Source organism: Dunckerocampus dactyliophorus, chromosome 4 (assembly GCF_027744805.1).
Source record: "Dunckerocampus dactyliophorus isolate RoL2022-P2 chromosome 4, RoL_Ddac_1.1, whole genome shotgun sequence".
NCBI lineage: Eukaryota > Metazoa > Chordata > Actinopteri > Syngnathiformes > Syngnathidae > Dunckerocampus > Dunckerocampus dactyliophorus.
The window spans coordinates 32,868,471-32,891,561 of NC_072822.1; the positions used below are offsets into that span (position 1 = coordinate 32,868,471).

General features: G+C 41.7%; 2 protein-coding genes across 2 annotated transcripts; one reads left to right on the forward strand and one right to left on the reverse strand.

The window, feature by feature from the left end:
- Window positions 1–3,496: 3,496 nt before the first annotated feature.
- On the reverse strand, window positions 3,497–9,750 carry LOC129180509 (oocyte zinc finger protein XlCOF8.4-like). The gene is made up of 2 exons (XM_054775059.1): window positions 9,641–9,750; window positions 3,497–5,235 (listed from the first exon to the last, which is right to left on the reverse strand). The coding sequence occupies exons 1-2, from the start codon at window positions 9,652–9,654 to the stop codon at window positions 3,993–3,995; spliced, it is 1,257 nt and encodes a 418-aa protein (XP_054631034.1). The 5' UTR covers window positions 9,655–9,750; the 3' UTR covers window positions 3,497–3,992.
- A 4,516-nt stretch (window positions 9,751–14,266) lies between these two features.
- On the forward strand, window positions 14,267–22,063 carry LOC129180503 (zinc finger protein 260-like). Its single transcript, XM_054775043.1, has 2 exons — window positions 14,267–14,385; window positions 19,025–22,063. Exons 1-2 carry the CDS (start codon window positions 14,282–14,284, stop codon window positions 20,649–20,651), a joined length of 1,731 nt encoding a protein of 576 aa, XP_054631018.1. The 5' UTR covers window positions 14,267–14,281; the 3' UTR covers window positions 20,652–22,063.
- Window positions 22,064–23,091: the final 1,028 nt, after the last annotated feature.

The window sequence follows — 23,091 nt, forward strand, 5'->3', positions numbered from 1 at the left end:
CGGTCTCTAGGTGCCGGTAACGTTACACTGATGAGAGACAGCAGCCACCAGGAAGTAAGCTTATTTATGTCTTCTGTATTGTTTCATACAATTGTAAAGGGTGTTATTTCATGTCTGCAGGGCTCTAGTCATGCTAAAAACCATATTTGGAAGGTCATAAGTAGGTTTTCCATGCTTTAACTACAAAAGTATTCCGTTTACTAATCTTATCGCGGTCGGGTCTGGAGCCAGTTACGAGGGACAACGAGGGACAACCCGCAACAGGTCGCAGCCAACCACGAAGCAGTGATTATTGGGTACTTGTTTTATATACACCCTATGGGAACCTCGCCGACTAAAATGGCTGCAGAGTGCCAAAATTAAATAAAGAAATACGTCATTAGATAATTAATTAAATATGTCATTAATTAATTAAAATTTATTTAATTCCAATTTTAATTAATTAATGACATATGCCAAAATTAAATAAATAAATACGTCATTAGATAATTAATTAAATATGTCATTAATTAATTAAAATTTATTTAATTCCAATTTTAATTAATTAATGACATATATAATTAATTAATGACATATTTAATTAATTATCTAATGATGTATTTATTTATTTAATTTTGGAATTTATTTAAAATTGGAATTAAATAATTAAAACTTATTTAATTCCAATTTTAATTAATTAATGAAATATTTAATTAATTACATATTTAATTAATTATCTAATGATGTGTTTATTTATTTAATTTTGGCAGTTTTAATCCTCCATACATAACCTGAGTACTGGTAATATGTCAGGCAAATTAGCTATGTAATGTTCATTAGGGCACACAGTTCATGTATTACATCCTGTTAGCATTTGCTATCAAACATGACCCATATACAAGGATATAAAATGATTATGCAAAAGACAATGCAGCCGAAGTCAAGGCAACATAGAAGCGAATATTTACAAGACACGGTGAAAACATCCATACTGTTACACCATAAGGTTTAACACAATACGTCATCAGTCACCTTTTGTGAGTTGTCAGCAACTCTATTTGGGGCAGAGCAGCAGTCGTGGGGAGGGAACCAAGCATATTTACACTGCAGACACTTTATGGTCACCGTTAGAGCCGGAGTCAGTGTCAAAACAGTCAGGATTAAGAAAAATGTCAAGAAAGTGTGAGTCTTCAGAGTCGAGGCGATCACAAAAGCCTAACTTGGGGTCTGGACGAATGATGCCAGGGATGCCATGGACGGTAAGGTCGTCGAGGGTCGTCCATGTCAGCAGTCAGGTGCATTGGATCTTTTGACGTGGAGGTCACCAGAAAGCGGGCAACTAGATGAGCTGGACTGTCGTCAGCTTCAGCCACAAATGGGTGTGTGCGTGTGGCTTGGCTCTCCTGCGCATCTATTGACGCATTCGTCTATGACCTAAGAAGCAGAGGTTACCAGCACGTGCTTCCGGTGTGTATCCGGCTAACAATGAAACCAGTGTTCTTTGGTCGTTGTTTCAATGGTCGTCGTCGCAGGTGCGGCCATGGGACGGGTCACTGCACTCAATGCAGGCGTGTGTAGTCTGTGGCGGAAGCGGCTTGCAGTGGGTGGGGTGGATCGAGGTGGCACGCTCAGCAACTTTGACAGCTGTGTGAATGGTCAGTTGCACCTGGAAGGGGCCCAACCACCACTGATGTCGCCATTTCTATCTGCGAGTGTTCTTTCCCAGCACGTAGTCACCGGGCTGGATGTGGTGCAGAGGATGGGATGGTTTGGACAAGATCTTTAGTGAAACGTGAACAATACTCATGCACATTCTCATTTGCATGCGTACGAGCGGCAAGCATTTAACCAGTGAGGCCAGTTTCAGTACAGCATTTTTCTAGGTTTGTTGTTCAAGATGCCATTTTCGCGTTCAACATCGCCACCAGATTGAGGATGGTACCTGCAGTGTTTTCTGATATCAATCTGCAATCTGTCACACAGTTCGCCCATTACCTGATTGGCGAAGTGAGAACCATTGTCGGATGAGCTTTTCTGGTATTCCCCAGCAGGGAATTATTTCTGTTAACAATGTATTGGCTACAACAGATTCCGAAAAGGATACTCTGGAGCAGGATGAGCAGCTTGTGGTGACAGCAGATTCAGACGACCTGGATTGTATTGTGCACAAATCATGCAATTTTTGCAAAATTGGTCAGTATAGACAGAAAAGCCTTTGGTAAACCATTATTCTTGAATAACATTACACATCCCCCCTTTAGACACATGGTCTAATCCATGTGTCTACTAAGGATGAAAAAGGCAATGAGGCAAACATGGATTACCATTGGGGCCGAGCCACACCCACACCCTATCGACAAGGGACGCGCCGGCCTGAAGCCAAAGGCGACGGTCCTCAGGGAGACTGACTGCTGTAGGTCGACAAAGTCAGCGACCGGGGCCGGAAGGTCAACAGAAGAAGACTCAAAACGAGCGGAAATGGGACGACGACGAAGCGGCATCAGCACGGGCGTTGCACTGGGAAACAGAATTAGATACAGTCGTATGAGCAGCACACTTACATATTGAGATGCGAGAAGGAAGAAGAATCACATCAAAAAGGGCAGCAACGAGTGTGTGGTGACAGATGGGGTGACCATCAGACTTTAGGAAGTTGCGATGGGGCCACAGGGAGCCGAACTCATGCACTACGCCAGAAACATAACAGGAGTCGGTGGAAATGTTGATGGATTTGCCTTTAGCCATGTGACAGGCCTCGGTTAAAGGGATGAGTTCCACAGCCTGCACCAGCAAGTTGGCTGGAAGGGAGTCAGAAAGTGGTCTTCCACAACAGCAAACCCCCCAAGGGAGGAGCCTGTGTCGGAGTGGCATGAAGCAGAGCTGTCAACATAGAACACAAGGTCTGGGTTTTCAAGCGGAACATCAGGGCGGGGACTGGAAACCTCCTGTAGAGCGGTGACACAAGAGTGTGGCTCGCCATCTTTTAGCAGCGGCAGGAGGGTGGCCGGATTGTAGGTGTGGCAACGCTTGACCGTGATGTCAGGGAGCCCAAGAAGGGTGGTGTGATACTTGTCATGTGAAAGGAAAGGAAAGGAAAGGACGTGCTTCTTAGTGGCAGTTTTGGGACTAGATTTAATTCGAGATGGGAACAGAGACTTACCCTCAGGAATGATGGCATGGCCTAAACACACAACTTCCTGTTTCACAAATTGCAGTTTGGTCAGAGAGGCCATGTGCCCCTCAGCAGCAAGATGGTCTAATTTTTTTCCGAGAGAGTTCGGTGAAGAGTTCGGTGAAATCCTGTGGAAACCAGTGGGAGTCCAGCTTTTGGGCAATCCTCCCATCCAGAATGTGTTAGGAAAGAGGCAGCTCAAATTTGGTGATCCGGATGATCAGTCACCATTCGTCGTCAGGCCGAAGGTTGATCCAAGGATCCCACTTTTGACATCAAGTTGTTTTGGCAATTTTTCGATCAATAAAGATTGTCCACAGAAACCAAGTTGTCTTTTGTCGATTTTATTTCCAAAGCTTTGAAAAGGGTCTAATCCAGCCGGGAGGACATTCAATGTTGCTGTCTACTGGACAGCGCCGCAAGACAAAGAAACACAGAAGCTTATATTATCAGGACATGAAAGCTCTTATGTCGGGGATTTCCTTGCAAACAGACACTTCTACTCTCAAGATAAGGAAAAATAAATCAGATAAGCACGGCCAAGTACCACTAGGATACCTCTGGCTGGTCAAATAAAACAGTCAGGTGAGAACTGTTAGTTTAGACTAAACTTGATAAAATAAAAGAATAGTACAATATTAATTCTGCCACCACAGCAGCACACAGTCAAATTAAGCACCTTTAACTACAAATGACACCACTGTAGTCACCATGTCTTTCTTTTGCACATTAACAAAAACAAGATGTATTTATTGAACAAAGGCATATTGAACAAAAAACATTACAACAAAGAGGCAACACAGTGCCAGCATGGAAGTCAGGCGAGTCAAACAGTAAACCATCAGTGACTCTGCATGTGTCTTTTCAAAGAATACCGCCAAGAAAATGTGTCACCACAATATGAGCAAGTAAAAGGTTTTTCTCCTGTGTGTGTTCTCATGTGTGATTTCATGTTTGTCTTTCGATTGAAGCATTTACCACAGTCTGAGCAACTAAAAGGTTTTTCTCCAATGTGTGTGCTCATGTGTGATTTCATGTGTGTCTTTCGATTGAAGTGTTTACCACAATTTGAGCAAGTAAAAGGTTTCTCTCCTGTGTGCGTTCTCATGTGTGATTTCATGTTTGTCTTTCGACTGAAGCGTTTACCACAGTCTGAGCAACTAAAAGGTTTTTCTCCTGTGTGTGTTCTCATGTGTGACTGGATGGTTGTCTTTCGAGTGAAGCGTTTACCACAGTCTGAGCAACTAAAAGGTTTTTCTCCTGTGTTTGTTCTCATGTGTAATTGCATGGATGTCTTTTGAGTGAAGTGTTTACCACAGTCTGAATAACTAAAAGGTTTTTCTCCCGTGTGTGTTCTTATGTGTCGAGTCAATTTACTCTTACGAGAAAATCTTGCATCACAAACTGAGCAGTTAAAATGCTTGTTGCCAGTGTGAGTCGTCATGTCACCTTCACAGTCTGTATCGCTGCTCAGAGATTCTTGGTTGTAGTCGCTCTCTTCATCGTCAGGAGAGTGTGACGTTGTGTCGTCACTGTCCGACAGTGGAGCTATGAGGTTGTCTGCTTGTGATCCTCCACAGTGGTCTCCATCAGCTTCTGTTGTCATGTGTTGCAGTGAGCTGCTGCATGAAGGCTCCGCCTCTCTCATCTCCTCACTTGGACTATGATGAAGCTGTGAGAACTCAGGTGGTTTGTCTTCATGGTCTACAGTCACCACAGAGACATCAGTTTGTGGCAACCTGGTGAGATCAGCCCCCTCTGACCAAAGATGCTCTCCCTCCTGAGTGATTGAAAGTTCTTCCCCTTCCTCTTTAACATAGGGTGGCTGTGGCTCCGCCTCTTCCTCTTTAATGTGGGTGAGCTGTGGCTCCGCCTCATCTTCTTTAACATAGGGGGGCTGTGGCTCCTCCTCTTCATCTTTAACATAGGGTGGCTGTGGCTCCGCCTCTTCCTCTTTAATGTGGGTGGGCTGTGGTTCCTCCTCTTCCTCTTTAATTGGCTGTAGCTCTGCCTGCTCCAAAGTGGCACTCCCACCCTGTGGCTGAGTGAACATTCTTCTTGATGACCAATCAGCTGCTGGATGTCTGCAGGACACAAAAAGGAATTATTGATGCAATGTAAAAAAAAACAACAACAAACAAAACAAATTGTTAATGTTTAGTTTTAATGATGGGCTCTTGAGATTTTCATGTCTGTTTCTGTCACCAAAACTGGCGTCAGGAGCTAATTAGAAATATTTTTGTGCCCCATCCCTTGCAGGAATATGCCCATCAAGTTTTCTTTTTCTATCTGTTTACCTAACACTAGTTTCTTTAAGAGTAGCACAACATTTGAATCACACTTTAACCACATTATTATGCAATGAGAGGATGCGTTCAAAGACACCATGTCATTGTATGCAATTCACATGTTTTGAGTGTATTTTCTGGGATTTCCGAGCATGCTTAAATGCAGCAAATTGTACTTCTGCATGAAGAGTTACAAAGTGAGTGATAAGAATATCCACTTACTGTTTTCTTTGTAGTTCTGTTTATTTAGACCACACACACACACACACACGCATAATAAATATGTTGTTGGAATGTTGGGAGTGTCCCTGAATGCATCTTGTGACAATGTGGAATGTGTCGGAGCCGATTAATCACTGATTAATCAATATCGGTGAATATGTAACCAATATATTAACTTTTTTTGCTGCACTGAGATTCTGTCACTCAGCTCCTGTGTGTCTCTCTGTGTTGCTCCCTGCCCGAGTACCTGGCCCCTCCCCCTGACACGCAAACACACAGTGAGGTGCCGCTCTTCCTGCCTCACTGACTCAGCTGCAGCAGAGGAAGGGCGAAACAAATTACATGTTTTTACGCCATGGTGACCTGTGGCTTTGTAAAACAATATAACACCACACTTGAGTGCCACGCTGTCAGGGCCCATCAAGGAGAAGAACATTCTAGTTTCTTCCACACAAGTTTTGGAGAGCGTATTACAGTGTTTTAACATTGTGTAAGTTGCGTCTTTGTGAGATAAACAACGATACATGCAACTGTTAATCAACATGTCCACCATTATCTAAGACTCTTATACATCGTTTTAAAGTGAAATAAATATATATGCCGATAGACACGGCGTCCCACTTCAGTTCACACTTCCATGCAGGACTTACAGGGGCTCATACGTTCACAAGTTAGTCTTCATTCAGATCATTTTGAAAATGGTCCAAGTCATGTAATTAGTTGTAATTTGATATATTGCATGTTTTGAAAGCAGCCACATTGTTACATAAAATGTAGTTTAGTCCCTTGTATTAAGTCTAGTTATGTGATGCATGTTTTGATGTTGACAGTGTTACTAATTAAACTTCCTTGTTTCTTTTAGTAGTCTTCTGCTTCTTTGTGTTGAATCCTATTTTGGGTATTATAAGAAATAATGTTCATGTACAGTATACTGTATATCTTACATATATCCTATCAATGCTCTTATTTCATATACAGTGGTACCTCTACTTACGAATTTAATTCGTTCTGGGAGTAGCTTCGTAACCTGAAACCTTCGTAAGTAGAGACGCCTTTTGAATGTAAATGCGCTAATCCGTTCCAAGCCCCGCAAAAGTATGATTTTTTTTAAATAAATAATAAAAGAGCGTCAGAACATGAAACAAATACATGTTAAAATTAGATTACCGCACAATAAACATAAAACGAGAGGCGCATAATGTAAAAAAAACAAAGAATAAAGGAAATAATAAAAATATTCATTTACCTTTTAACTGTCACTTTTTGGCCTCTTTATTTGCTGGTCCTCAGCAGTGTTTTTGCCTCGCGTTTCTTGAAAAACTGATCCAATGACGTCTGCTTTTGCCGGCTTTTGACAATCCGTCGGAAACGCGCGAGGCAGACATCATCATAATGAGCGATAGCCCGACTTGTCAACACTTTTTCCGGGTGATTCCTTTCCACAAATTCCGAGACTTCATGGAATTTTGCTCAAATGTCTTTCATTTGGGCTGATGGAATGATGGCTGCGTCCTCCTCCTCCTCGTCTCTGAACTCCTCCTGCACGGCGGTGTGTTGCATCGCCTCCAATTCCTGCAGTTCCTTCGTCGAAAGCTCCTCGTTGTGCTCCTGAATCAGCTCGTTAATGTCCTCGTCATCCACCTCAAGACCCATGACCTTTCCCAGGTAAATAATTTTGTCAGCTTCACTCTCCACCTCGAACTCCTCAGTTTCTCGTGGGGCAACAGCATCAGGCCACAGCTTTTTCCAAGCTGCATTAAGGCTACGTCTGGTCACCTCCTGCCAGGCCATGTCGATCATCTTGAGGCAAACAACAACGTCGAAGTGCTCCTTCCAAAACTCACGAAGGGTAAGCTGGGTGTTTTCAGTGATGTCAAAACATCTCCTGAACAGGTGTTTGGTGTAGAGTTTTTTAAAGTTTGCAATGACTTGTTGGTCCATGGGCTGGAGGTACAGCACCTTAATAAACCAAAACTCCTCCAGGATATCATCTTCGAGGCTGGGCGGGTGGGCAGGGGCATTATCGAGAATGAGGAGGCACTTGTAGGGGAGATTGTTCTCCTCCAGGTACTCCTTAACAGCAGGGCCAAAAACCAAATTAACCCACTCAACAAAAAATTGTCGGGTGACCCAGGCCTTGGCATTTGCCCTCCATAGCACCTTAAGTTTTTCTTTTAATATTTTGTGAGTCTTGAATGCTCTGGGATTTTCGGAGTGGTACACCAGCAGGGGCTTGATTTTGCAGTCCTCGCTGGCATTGGCGCAAAGGGCAAGTGTAAGGCGGTCCTTCATGGGCTTGTGGCCTGGCATTTTCTTCTCCTCTATTGTAATGAAGGTGCGGCGCGGCATCTTTTTCCAAAAAAGGCCCGTCTCATCACAATTAAAAACTTGCTGTGCAACGTAGCCTTCATCGATCATCAATTGTTTGAATTTTTGTACAAATTCGCCGGCCGCTTTGTGGTCGGCGCTACATGCCTCGCCATGGCGAATAACAGAGTGAAGTCCAGTCCGCCTTTTAAACTTCTCAAACCACCCACGCGATGCCTTAAACTCCTGGTGTGGTCCTTGCGCCGAAGTTCCCTTGCCTGTATCATCCTTCACTATGTCAGTGAAAATGGCGGTTGCCTTTGCGCAAATTATGGCCTCTGTCACTGTGTCACCAGCAATCTCTTTCTCCTTTATCCACACGAGTAACAACCTCTCCATCTCATCGTTCACTGCCGACCTCCTCTTGGAAATGACAGAAAGGCCTTTGGAAGGAGCCGTAGCTTTTAGGGCTTCCTTTTGTTTTATTATCGTGCCGATCGTAGATATATTACGGCCATATTCTTTTGCGAGATCACTCAAACGCATCCCCTTTTCATACCTTTCTATTATCTCTTGCTTTGTTTCTATGGCCAGAAAAAGTCTCTTCCTCTTCTTTTTTCCTTGTCCACTTTTCTGCATGTCTTTCTTGGGGTCCATTGTGAATGACAGCTCTTCGTAGCGGTACCATAGACTGTTTACAGAGCGGGACGGGGACACGAAGAGCACGCTGGCATACACGCATACGCACCAGATTTTAGGCGATAGCCAATGGCAGAGCAGCTACAAGTTTGTTTACGTTCGGGAAACTCTGGGAGCGGCGAATAGCAGCGCGTACTGTACTGTATTTTTGACTTCGTATTCTGAAACGCCTTTGTAACTAGAGGCAATATTTTCCCGTTCAGGTACTTCGTAACCTGAAACATTCGTGTGGAGAGACATTCGTAAGTAGAGGTACCACTGTATCAGCTATCGGTTGGGCTCTATTTTGAACAAGCTACTGTATATGTAAAGTGGTTCCACAAATCTTATGTAGATGCCACAAAAAAACTTTTGCTTGTTGTATTTACTCTGCTCCAACTGCACTCAATGTAGGAAATTCTGGGTAGTTTACTTTGTTATCCCAGACTTAAATATTGCAGTCAACTGTAGAATTACTGATAATTTGTCTGTTTACACTGGAAAGTCGGTGGCCATTTTGCTAGCTTCCCAGACAAGATGTCATTTTTGGGATCCTCCAGACTATTAGTAGGATAAAGAAAGCAGGGGTAACAATTACTCTGTTATGGGTGCCCGCAGATGTAAGAGTGGAGGGGAATGAGTTGGTATATACATATACAAAGACAGCAACAACGAGAGCATAGGTCGGTGTAAATATTGAGTAGAGTAAAGATGAAATTAAGTCAATTGTGAAAGAAAGGCTTATAAAGAAGTGGCAGGAAGAATGGGACAATGAACCAAAGGGTTGGCATTTGTACAATATTAAAAAAAGAGTTGACTAACTAAGAAGGACCAGCAGAACTAGGAGAAAAAGTATTCACAACCCAAAATATGGCTTTGCATGTACACCATAGACCTGCTAGCGCGTTAGCGGGCTAACAATAGCACATTCATTTAGAACGGCATTGTATTTAAACATCTTTAACAGTGTAAAAGGCCATTGCATTTATATTACCTCGTTGGCCACATGCACTAGAGAGGAGTACAATAGCGTCGTCTGAGAGCTACTTGCAACTTGCCAAGGCGACCTCTTGCTGGTGATTTCTAAGTGTGCACCAATCATTAACGTCTTACTGAAACACACACACAAGCGACATTGGTTCCTGTTTAGAATCGATTTACATATCAATGTAAACAAGTTCTTTAAATACAGTACTATTGTAAGTCTTAACATTTATCAATTTAATATACACTAACTCAACAAAATTAACTTAAATGTAAGAACTGACTCAAAGCTGGCTCTTATGGCAGCTACACTTCCAAACAGGAGAGTTCACTCTGCTCATCCGTCTCAACACCTCTGGCATGTTTGTTCAAAAGTGGAATGAACGGAGTGAGCGAACCCTCCTGGCAGTCATTCAGTGTTTTTGTCCCAGTGGTGGTGGTGGGGCCGCTAGCGAGCGCACTTCTCCATACTGGTAGATTATGTCTCCCATCTTCTCCAGCTTTTTCTCTGTTGTGCCCCCTTGTTGTTCCAGGATTTTTGTCAGTTTTTGTTGACTGTTTCCCACACGTTCTTTTCAACACCTTTGGGCCACTTCACACTTGGTGTGCGCCCTTTGAGCTTATCCTCCTTGGGAGGTTTCTGTGGCTGGGTGGGTTCAACCACCGGCATTCCTGTGCTTGTATTATCCTCCTCAGTGACAGGGGTGCTGATGCCCTGTGAACTTTGGTTTTTGTCCCGTCGATGTGCTTCATTTCACTGATTTAACTGGTTGCTTCGTAGGAAGTGCTGGTCAATTTGAGGCCCTTGTCTGTGCTCTCTCAAGCACTCTCTCTTTCCTTGGTGGGTCCTCAACCCCCCGAATGATGTAATCTTTGCCCAGCCACAAGCGCACACCTGAAGTGAGTGTCCTGCTGCTGTTGTGGTTGCCTCATGTGTCGTGTTCTTGCTCGTGTCGTATTTGTCCCTGGGTCCGTAGCCGTGTTGTCAACTGTCGAGCCATCTTGCATCCTCACAGGCGATAGGGGTATGTTCCTTTGTTGACTTTTTGTAGCAATTGGCAGGTATCTCCAACAAACCGAGACAGCGTTGGAGATTGCTGTCATGGGTAGCTAGCCCATGACAGGCCCTGTGGGGTCTCTTTCCTCCTGTCTGCTGTCTCTCCAAGCTGTCACATGTTTCTTTCTTATGCTGTCAGATGTCCTTACAAACTCAGACACTCGAGTTTGTAAGTACACAGGACTTGATGGAAACTGTCCTTTGTGCCAACAGATGGTAATCACATGAGGCGTGGATTTTGAGAGTGGCCTGGGAACTTTATCTCAGCCATGGGAAGGACGTACATTTTGGGACACATCATCAGTAGCGCACATCTGAATCAGTGGGTGTTTTGGCCTTTCAACACTAGACACCCTCATCAAAGGTGGCCAACTACAGGGTGATCAAGCCTGAACCTGTGTCCCATGCCCAATCATAAGTAGTGAAAGGTGGGGGTGGGCAGTCGCTCAGCCTCCCCTCTTCCCTCCACACCTTATCCGTGGGTAAGGGCAGGAAGGGGGTGGGCTTCAAACTTCATTAGGGTCGTCAGGTGGGCACTCTTTTTTTCACTTTTTAATGTTTGCTACAGCATTTGTTTTTGAGCTGCATGCAAATACTCAGTGGCTGCAGATGGAACTTTTCAATAGCTAGTAAATATGACTGCTATTGGTAAGATGTTTCTATGAATATCCATCCATCCGTCCATTTACATTACATGTATTATCACTTTCAGCCCAATGCAGCCACTTGTTTTTATTTGAAAATACTCAACTATAGTGTCACATGCTAGGCTAATGACCAAAATGCACTAAATGTATATATTTTCATTTGACAGGCAGAGGGGAAGAGTAAGGTGCCACTTCACAAAAGACTCACCAGCCGTTACGTTAGATACAAAATGTGCAGTGTGCAAGTTCGCCAGGGGTCCAGCACCAGCACAGCAAAGAACACTACAAATTTGTGGCAACACCTAAAAGTAAATCACAAAGAGGCATGTCCTTATGTTGACAGTGTAATATCAATGCTCTTTTTCATATATTGGCCAATATATCAGTTATCGGATGATGTATCGGATATCAACTTTTTTTTCAGTCCCCAATATCAGTATCGGCATCGGCCCCGATAATCCCAGATAGGTTGGGCTCTAATGTATATACATACAGTATATATTAGGGATGGAAATCTCTTTTTGATAGTCTAGATTTGAATCTAGATACATAGGTAACGATTCAATTCAAAGACGATATTTTTTTCAAAACAGAAAGATTTGAAGCAGTGTACAAACAATATGATTCGATTAAATTCTACAGTTCATTTTTGTTCATGCAGATATTAATCTGACAATACAAAATAAAGATGGCAATTACATTCCATACAGTATTTGGTAATGTATGAAAGAGCACATCATATCGCCAAGCATGTTGTACGGCGCTGGCAAAAATATAGTCAACTGAATAACATGTCAAATGTATTTACTGTTTAGACAGACCAAAACAAAGACAGAATGAACATAGTTTCTTTCATGGGATCAGTATTTTACAATCTATATTTACAGTATATTTTTTATATCTGTTAATTTGAATTTGGAACATTTAAGTTTTAACATGTCTTAATGTCGCTAGAAATGGATGTGGAGCCACAAACTAAGATTCGTTGTATACTGTGTGCAATGACAATAAACATCAATCTGTCATGTGTTGCCGTGGGACACGCCGAGGTGTAGGATCCCAATGCAGACAAAAAGAGTAGAGCAAGTACAAAAAAGGAACATTTAATATAAACAAAGAGTCCACAAAAATACAAAGTACAAATAAGGAAAATCCAACAAGGGTACTAACAACAAAAAACACTAACAGCAAAAGGCAGTTAGGAAAAAGACTAGAAAGTAACACTGAAAGCAAACCTTACAGGAACAGATCAAAATACTAAGTAGGTAGGTACAGGTAAACAGGGAGCCAGAGAGCAGGGTAAGGAGCAGGGAGCCGGACAAAGCGGTAGCAGGAGGCAGGTGGTCAGGTGGTCAGGTGGTCAGGTGGTCAGGTGGTCAGGTGGTCAGGTGGTCAGGTGGTCAAGGAGTACAATCTGGCACTGGTAGACAGTCAGGCAGCTGCTTAAGAAAGCCAGCAGTAATGAGCCACAGGTGTGCTCAATTAAGTCCAGGTCAGGTTCAGGGATGTGCTGCAACACATGAACGGCAGAGGGCAGCAGAGCAGAACACAGAACAGACACGATCTATCTATATAAAATATAACAATGAAAAAACACAAGTCTTAACCTTCAGTCCAATTAATAATGCACAATAAATAAATAGTGCAAAGCCCCTTAACTAATGACACGTCTCTTCCAAGCACAGATAAGTAAATAGAAGTAAGATGCTGTTTCAGCTTGGAAAAGTGAACAATCCCATACTCAAAATGTCATAACAATAGTAATCGTACAACATTTCAGACTGAGCATAGTGTTTGCAACACGCCAGGAGCAACATTTCAAAGGAATCAAGTCAGAAAGCACAAAAGTTGCCACACTCGCTTCTGTTGGTCTGGCTGGTCAAGTTTGCACCCTTCTTGCACCCTTCTTGAAATTAATCCAAAAACGTTCCAAACTTCGGAGGGATTAGACCATCGTGTGACAGGTTAGTTTAGCTAGCTCTCTGGAGTGCTGCCCACACTGGTGTGTGAATGAATGTTTGGTGGTGGTCAGAGGCCGGAGGTGCGAATTGGCAGCCACGTTTCCATCAGACTACCCCAGGGCAGCTGTGACTACAGATGTAGACACCACCAGTGTGTGACTGAGGAATAAATGAATCACGGCGTCATTGTGAAGCGCTATAAAATCTAATCCACTATTATACACTATTATACTAGCAGAGCTGAGGCGAGGAGCTGAGGTGTGATGCTCATAGTGCTCGGTGAGTCCTGCGGGAGGGGAATTGTTGGGTGAGATCGTCTGGGACGAGCGAGCCCTGTGGGTGGTGCTAAACGTTAGATGTCCCACATTAAAATTTGTTATTGCTAGGCCTGTCACAACAACAAATTTTGCTGAACGATAATCATCCTGTTCATTTTGAGACCATTTTTTCATGAATGTAATGATAATGCATGGCATAATAATGCGATTATGCGATGAAGAGCAATAAACTTTAATTTCTCAAGAGTATTTAACATTGTGATTAGAATGCCAAAAGCTTTTCAACCAAATAAGTCAAACAAACAACATAATAAATTAAACAAAAGACACCAAAAAAGCCTTTGCTCCTCACTCGCAGCACTCTGTGTGTGCGCTTGCCAAAGGCCCCACCCCCACCTACTGGGAAAAAGAGACAAAATGACTGACAGGAGGATTTACTCAGTTCATTCTGCTATAGAACACTCCTAGGTGTTGAGACAGATGCACAGGGTGAACTTTCTTGTCATCCAGCCTGTTTGGTAGTGTAAGAGCCAGCTCCAGTTCTTACATTTAAGTTAATTATGTTAAGTTAGTGTGTGTTAAATTGATAAATGTTAAGATTTACAATATTACTGTATTTGTAGGACTTGTTTACATTGATATGTCGAGCGATTCTAAGGTGGAACCAATATCGCTAGTGTGTGTGGTTCAGTAAGACGTTAATGATTGATGCACACCAAGACATCGCCAAGCAAAGGATCGCCTTTACAAGTTGCTGCTGTAGCTCTCAGAAGACGCTATTGTACTCCTCTCCAGTGCATGTGGTCAATGAGGTAATATAAATGCAATCACCTGTTGCACTCTTTAAGTTGTTTAAATGCGATGCCGTTCTAAATTAATGTGCTATTGTTAGCCGCTAATGTTAGCCCGCTAACGCGCTCGCAGGTCTATGGTGTACATGCAAAGCCATATTTTGGGTTGTGAATACTTTTTCCCCTATTTCTGCTGGTCCTTCTTATTTGGTCCACTCTTTTTTTTTTATATTATACAAATGCCTACCTTTGGTCCATTCTTCCTGCCACTTCTTTATGAGCCTTTCTTTCACAATTGATTTAATTTCAGCATTACTGTACTTAATATTTACCCCGACTTGTGCTCTCCTTATTTTTGTCTTCGCATATGTATCTGCCAACTCATTCACCTCCACTCCTACATGTACTGGCTCCCATAACAGAGTAATTGTTATGCCTGCTTTCTTTATCCTACTAGTAGTCTGGAGGATCTAAAAAATGACATCTGACAAATGACATCTGGCAGGCTAGCAAAATGGCCACCAGCTCGCCAGTGTAAACACGTTATCAGTAATTCTACAGTTAACTGCAATATTTCAGTCTGGGATAACAAAGGCAACTACACAGAATTGCAGAAGTGCAGTTGGAGCAGAGTAAATAAAACAAGCAAGTGTTTTGTGGCCATCTACTGTACATAAGATTTGAGGAGCCACTTTACATATAGCTTGTTCAAAATAGAGCCCGGCTGATATGGGATTTTTGGGGCCAATACCGATATTGGGGGCTGAAAAAAGCAGATAACCGATATATCGTCTAATATATGAAATTTGAGCATTGATATATACGGTACATGAACATAAGTTCTTATAATACCCAAAATAGGATTCAACACAAAGAAGCAGAAGACTACTAAATGAAAAAAGGAAGTTTAATCAGCAACCCTGTCAACATAAGGACATACCTCTTGATGATTTACTTTTAGGTGTTGGCACAAATTTGTGGTATTCTTACACTGCTGCACGCCGTCTGCCATCACTTCGCATGCAAAGTATCTGTTTGCTCTCCCAGTTTGGTCTCATCATGATCAAAACTTATTATCACAAACCCACCACACCACGGTATCCTGTTCAGTGTCTCTGCTAAGCGCATCATCAAGACGGCGGACCCATCCCGACCCTCTCAGTGGCAAAAGGTACAATGAGGCCACATTACTTGCTAGTGGCTGCAAAATTGTTCTTGAATCGTATCGGCAACCACAAATCGGGATACGAATCAAATTGTTTTTAAAACGGATCGTTACACCCCTATTTCAACCCCTAGTTGACCATTTTTAAATAAAAACAAGTGACTGCATTGGGCTGAAAGTGATAATAAAATAGGCTAACGTGAGGTGTTCAACGAATACATTATGTGTTTAGAAAAGGCTTATTCACAAAAACATCTTAACAATGTCATCCATCCATCCATCTTCTGTGCCGCTTATCCTCACTCGGGCGCGGGTATGCTGGAGTCTGTCTCAGCTGACTTAGGGTGAGGTGTAGGATACACCCAGGACTGCTCTTTACCAAAAAAAAAGTTTGTTTCGCCGTCCGTCGAGCAGTACAGAGAGACACACAGGAACGGAGCAACAGAATCTTTGCGCAGCAAAACATGTTTGTTTGTCTGTATGTGCCCTGCGATTGGCTGGCGACCAGTCCAGGGTGTACCCCGCCTGTCGCCCGAAGTCAGCTGGGATAGGCTCCAGCATGCCCCCGCCACCCTAATGAGGAGAAGCGGTGTAGAAAATGGATGGATGAATTACGTCAAATTTTTTTGTGTAATTAATGCACACACATCACGGCAAGCCACGCCTCTCTGTCATGACGACAGATGGAGGCAAGTGTACCGCCCCCACAGAATCACATGTAGTCTTGACGCTCTTTTATAACTTTATTCTGACCTGAGCACATCACATCAACAAACATCAACAGCAGTGCAATTCCAACACCTTGTACACTCCTGATCAAAATCTTAAGCCCGGTTGAAAAATTGCTAGAATTTGCATTTTGCACATTTGGATCTTAATGAGGTTTTAAGTAGAGCTACAATATGCAAAAACAAGAAGGGGAAGTGAGACAAAAAGCACTGTCTCTAGTCCTCCTTGGAACCACACTTCCTCATTGTCACTAGATATTCAGGGACACACCGAACATCCCAACAACATCTTCATTATGCATGTATGTGTGGTCTGAATAAACAGAAATACAAAGAAAAACAATAAATGGATGTTCTTATCACTCACTTTGTAACTCTTAATGCGGAAGTCCAATTTGCTGCATTTAAGTATACTCAAAAATGCCAGAACAAACGTAAAAACGTGGATTACAATGAGTACAATGACTAGGTGTCTTTGAACACATCGTCTCATTGCATAATAACACTGTTAAAGTGTGATTTAAATGTTGTGCTACTATTATTATTAAATAATGTTAGGTAATAAATTTTCAGACGTGTGCCATTTTTTTTTAGCTTAATTTAAATTTTCAGTTCATTTGGATCTTTTAATACATATACATACTTGTGTACATACTTGTGTATCTTGCTTGCTGCTGTAACAGATGAATTTCCCTGCTGTGGGATTAATAAAGTACTACTACTACTACTACTACTACATACACTAAGTCCCCAACTAATGAACACAATTGGATCCAGACGACCGTTCTTATGTCGAATTGTTCTTAAGTAGGGGAAAAGGTAGTATTACCAATGATATAGGTACTACATGTACGTGTATACATATACAGTATATGTGTATGTATGTAAATATGAGTTTGGATGCAGTAGTAATATTAAACCAGGATAATTAATGAAAAAAACAATAATAAAAGTGATATAATAATACGTAATGATAAATGTTATTTACCTTTGAAGAGGAGTGGTCAAGCATAGGAGCGAGGAGGAGGAGATATTGGAAAAAAAGGACAAATGGTCCTTAGACTCTTCTAAAAGAGGTAGTCTTCTGTGGGTGGTGTAGAATTAAGCAGGCCTATTAACTCTTCATAAACTTTAACCACACGCTTTGTCCTGGTTGTATCATAAAGCTAAAACCTAGCTTTTTATTTACTGGAAGCGCCCCAGCGTCTGTTGGTCCCATTAGCAGTGTCACAGTGCCCTCTACTGGTCAAGTATGTACAGTAGCAGTATAAATGAAAGCCTAAAAGCCTAAGCACTACAAGGCAAAATAAAATAAAATATAAACCAGTCGGCTTGTGTTCGTATCGGCGAGTGTTTGCTAGTCGGGTGTTCGTAAGTTGGGGACCTAGTGTGTGTATGTGTGTGTGTGTGTGTGTGTGTGTGTGTATAATATAATTTTCAATAAAATATAGTAGAAATTGAGATATTTAGGTGCACATGGTGATTAATCATGATTAATTAATTTGAAAACAATCGTCTCTGTCCAAAAAACAAAAAAAAGACACCCCAATACACGGTGTATCAAAAAAAAAAGTAGACTCAAAAAAGTAGCCACTAAAGTTACAATTGAATATTTTCATGAAATTTCTTTATGTGCATATGTTGGTATGAACATCATCCTTCAGTCCTGACCAAAATTTATTGCATAATGCATGCATGAGTGAACACCGTTTTACAATGTGGCAAAAAAACAACAACAATCCTCCAAAAAATGTAAGCGTTAAAGTTTAAGGAATAGTCTCACACTGTGATGCAAAATGAGAATCTTTGTTCTTCTAGGCTGCGATACCCAGATGAACCCTTTGTTTCACGCTATTAGCAGTGGGATGTACAATTTTGTCAACTAAAGCCTCAACATGACCTCAATTTCTTTGGATGCAAAGTTGCGCTCTCCTCTGCATGTCCTGCACTGCTCGCCTGATCATTCCCCTGTCCCTCGGGAGGATGTTAACTTCAGCTCTGATTCGCTGTTCAGTGTCATCGAAAGATGATGTCCATACCAACATATGCAAATAAGGAAATTTCATTTTGTTTTCATAACTTTAATGGCTACTTTTTGGAGAGCCTACTTTTTTTTTTTTTATACAACCTGTAGAACAAGACAGTGTTTATTGTTTAACTATTTTAAATGGACTATTCATGGTGTTTATACAGTCATGAAAAAAATGATTAGACCACCCTTGTTTCTGAAGTTTATTGATCCATTGTAATGCCTGGTACAACTAAAAGTACATTTGTTTGCACAAATATGATGATAATACAGTAAATATAGCTCATAAGCATTTAATATAAGAGCTGATATCTAGCAACTTCATGGTTTTCTTGGTTAAAACCAAAATCACTTAAGTTGTTACATAAATAGCTATAGCATTGTACTGCCAAAAAATGTAACTCTTATGATCTATTTTTGTTGTCGTCGTCTAAACTAAAGGTGCCTTTAGTTGTATCAGGCAATAACATGAACAAGAAAGTCAAGAAACAAGGGTGGTCTAATATATATTTTTTTACATGACTGTATGAATCAAACAGTGCTATGACAAAAAACATGATGGACATATCCTGGCAAACGCTACACACTCCTGCAGGACGTGGATGGGGCACACAAATATTTCAAATTAGCTCCCGACTCCAGTTTTGCTGACAGAAACAGATATGAAAATCTCAAGAGCCCATCATTAAAGCTCAAACACAATAAGCTTCCACAATAATTCCTGTTTGTGTCCTGCAGATATCCAGCAGCTGATTGGCCATCAAGAAGAATGTCCCCCTCAGCCACAGGGTGGGAGCTCCACTTTGAGACGATGGAGCAGTCAGAGGAAGAGGCGGAGCCACAGCCCACCCACATTAAAGAGGAAGAGTGGGAGTCAAAGCCCTCCTATGTTAAGGAGGAAGAGGAGGAGCCACAGCCCCCCCACATTAAAGAGGAAGAGGGGGTGCCACAGCCGCCCTATGTTAAAGAGGAAGAGGAGGAGCCACAGCCCACACACATTCAAGGGGAAGAGGCGGAGCCACAGCCCCTCTATGTTAAAGAGGAAGAGGAAGAACTCTCGATCACTCAGGAGGGAGCGCATCTTGTAGGGCCAGAGGAGGCGTATCTAGCCAGGTTGCCACTGACTGGTGTCTCTGTGAAGACAGATGATCATGAAGACAAACAACCCGAGTCCTCACAGCTTCATCATAGTCCAAGTGAGGAGATGACAGAGGCGGAGCCTACATGCAGCAGCTCACTGCAACACATGACAACAGAAGCTGATGGAGACCACTGTGGAGGATCACAAGCAGACCACCTCTTAGCTCCACTATCAGATAGTGACGACACAACGTCACACACTCCTGAAGATGAAGACAGCGACTACAACCAAGAATCTCTGAGCAGCGATACAAACTGTGATATGACGACTCACACTGGCAACAAACACTCTGAAAGCTCTAAAAAGAAGACAGGTAAACGTTTTAACTGGTCAGTTTGTGATAAAAGATTTTCTTGTAAGAGTCTTTTGACTCAACGCATGAGAACGCACACAGGAGAAAAACCTTTTAGTTGCTCAGACTGTGGTAGACGCTTCACTCAAAAGACAACCATGCGATCACACATGAGAACACACACAGGAGAAAAACCTTATAGTTGCTCAGACTGTGGTAGATGCTTCACCCGAAAGACACACATGCAAGCACACGTGAGAACACACACAGGAGAAAAACCTTTTAGTTGCTCAGACTGTGGTAAACGCTTCACTCGAAAGACAAACATGCAATCACACATGAGAACACATACAGGAGAAAAACGTTTTAGTTGCTCAGACTGTGGTAAACGCTTCACTGAAAAGGCAGTGATGCAATCACACTTGAGAACGCACACAGGAGAAAAACCTTTTTGTTGCTCAGACTGCGGTAAAAGCTTCACTCAGAAGGTAATGTTGCAATCACACATGAGAACTCACACAGGAGAAAAACCTTATAGTTGCTCAGACTGTGGTAAACACTTCACTAGAAAAGCAAACATGCAAGCACACATAAGAACGCACATCGGAGAAAAACCTTTTAGTTGCTCGGTTTGTGGTAAACGCTTCAATCGAAAGACAAACATGCAATCACACATGAGAACACATACAGGAGAAAAACCTTTTACCTGCTCAGACTGTGGTAAAAGCTTCATTGAAAAGGCAGTGATGCAATCACACATGAGAATCCACACAGGAGAAAAACCTTTTAGTTGCTCAGACTGTGGTAAAGGCTTCACTCGAAAGACAAACATGCAATCACACATGAGAACACACACACAGGAGAGGAACCTTTCAGTTGCTCAGACTGTGGTAAAGGCTTCACTTGAAAGACAAACATGCAATCACACATGAGAATACACAGGAGAAAAACCTTTTACTTGCTCAAATTGTGGTAACACATTTTCTTGGAGGTCGTCCGGTCGTTCCGCCTCTTAGCAGCGATCCCTTGAAGAATGCACAAATGGACTTTGTCTCTCCCCAAAATCATGGCAAAGAGGGAGAGGAAGAAGAATTTCTCAGACACTGAAATTGAAGTAGTGAAGTATAGTCAATCAGCTGAAAAACATCACACTCTACTGCAAATCGAGTCACTGGCACAGACTGCTACATGTGCATCACCAATAAATGAATAATAAATAAATAAATATCTGCTCTTATAAAGCATTGGCTCGTCTGCTCTGGGGTTGGAGCGGTGCCTTGCTTGATGGTCAGGTTGTGAGGGACGCAGCAAGATGATGTGGCCTGGGCTGGACAGGTACAGCCCTATTTGTAATTTCAATGTTCTACCACTAGGCTTTGTTTGTAGTAACAGTTTTGCATAAATGTACGCATTTTCCTATGCACAAGTACAAGTGGATAAATCCCATACTCTGTGTGCGAGGCAAAAATGTTGGTTGCTCTTTTACAAATTCAAAGCTGATGTGTGTGACTATCTTGTTTTGCCTGAAACACAAAGATAATAGGTCTGCTTTCATGGGAAAGGAAATTAAGGAAATCAAGGAATCAAGGAAATTAAAAAATAGTCACATTTGAGAGGCTGAAATAAGGATATTTGCAGTATATTTTTTAATGAAATGATTAATGGAGTACTAAAATAGTTTCAATTAATTGGCTAATCGATTAATCATCGATTCATCGTTGCAGCTCTAGTCTACTGTTTGACTCGCCTGACTTCCATGCAGTCACTGTGTCGCCACTGTCTTGGAATATTCTTTGCACTTGTCTTTGTTCAATAAATGTACAAAATGTACAATGTACAAAAGAAATACATGGTGACTGCAGTGGTTTCTTTTGTAGTTACAGGTTTTATTTGACTGTATGCTGTCATCACTAAATGCTGTAACTGATGAAGTCACTTCCTGTTCGATTACTTCCAAATTTGGTCTGAAAAGTAATGATTTGATTCTTTTTACTGACTTGAGTTCTTATGATTCACTCATTGGGGTGCGGATCGCTTTCAGGAGGCCTTTGAAGGATTTGCGTGAGAGCAAAATAGTAGTTTTCCCTTTTTTCCCCTTATTTAAAAGTGTTGATTTTATTTTGCTCAAACAATTGTATGTAATAAAAGGGAAACATATTTTGTTCATATTGTTGTATAGCATATTGATGAAATGTTCACAAATAAGTGTAGTGATGCAAATATTTTTTGTTTTCCAAAAACTTTTGTGAGGTATTTTATTATGATTCTAATCATGATAAAGAAGTTACAGGAAAAATGACAAAATTATTCAATTTTATTGAAAAATTCAATTAAAAAGTACAATATCGGTATCAGCGATCTGGCTCTGTATTGACTGGGTGTCGAATGGATTGTCTGATGCTGTATTTTATTGTGGACATTAAATGCAACACCTAATAAAGTATTGTTTTCCAATATACAGGGTATCTGCTCCAGCCAAAATTTTATCACGTCTGCTTTGTTTCAGTTTTCACTACTTGGTTTTGTCAATGTCTGTGTACACTGCTTGATTGTTTGGGGGCGTTACTGGAAAGGAAGCAACAGTTTTGAGCAGGGGCGTATTTAGGGGGTATTCTGCGAAAGTGGCTCAACCAACCCAGGCATTGTGCTCAAGATGCAAATCAACAAAACCTAAATTCCACAGAAAACGTCACAATGTTCTACTTCCGCTCAAAAATGTAGTCATCCCGGTTGGTGTATTTGACAAAAAATGAGTAAGTCATTATTATGGAGCGCTATGAGGAGTTCCCAAAAGATTATGACTGCTAAAGCAACGCTGTCGCCGCCCCAATACAGGGACGGAGGACTGCTGGCATGCCAGCATGCAGCGTGTTTATGCACATCTTTAATTTAGAAATGTATTTCTTATCCTTTCTTATCTTGTGCTGTAATCTGTGTAGGGGCACGTTGTTTGGCCACATTGTGACTGCACCATGTTTATGTTACTTATGTTTACGTCACTCCAACAACGTCATCCACAACGCAGAGAGACAAACACCACCTGTTACATAAATACTCTTGAGAAATTAAAGTTTATTGCTTTTGATACGGTGTACTCCCATTATTATGCCATATATTATCATGACATTAATAAAAAAAGGTCTACAAATAATGTGGACAGTAATGTTATTAAATATTGTTATCGTGACAGACTGAATCACGCCAACAGCTTAATTGACAATGCATTAAAATCTCATTGATTAGAATTCCAATGCTCAAACTTGCAAATATTTCCTGCCACAACGGGTCAAGACTGTTGCTTTATTCCAGTAACGCCCCCAAACAATGAAGCAGTGTACACAGAGTGCCCTCTACTGACCAAACCAAGTAGTG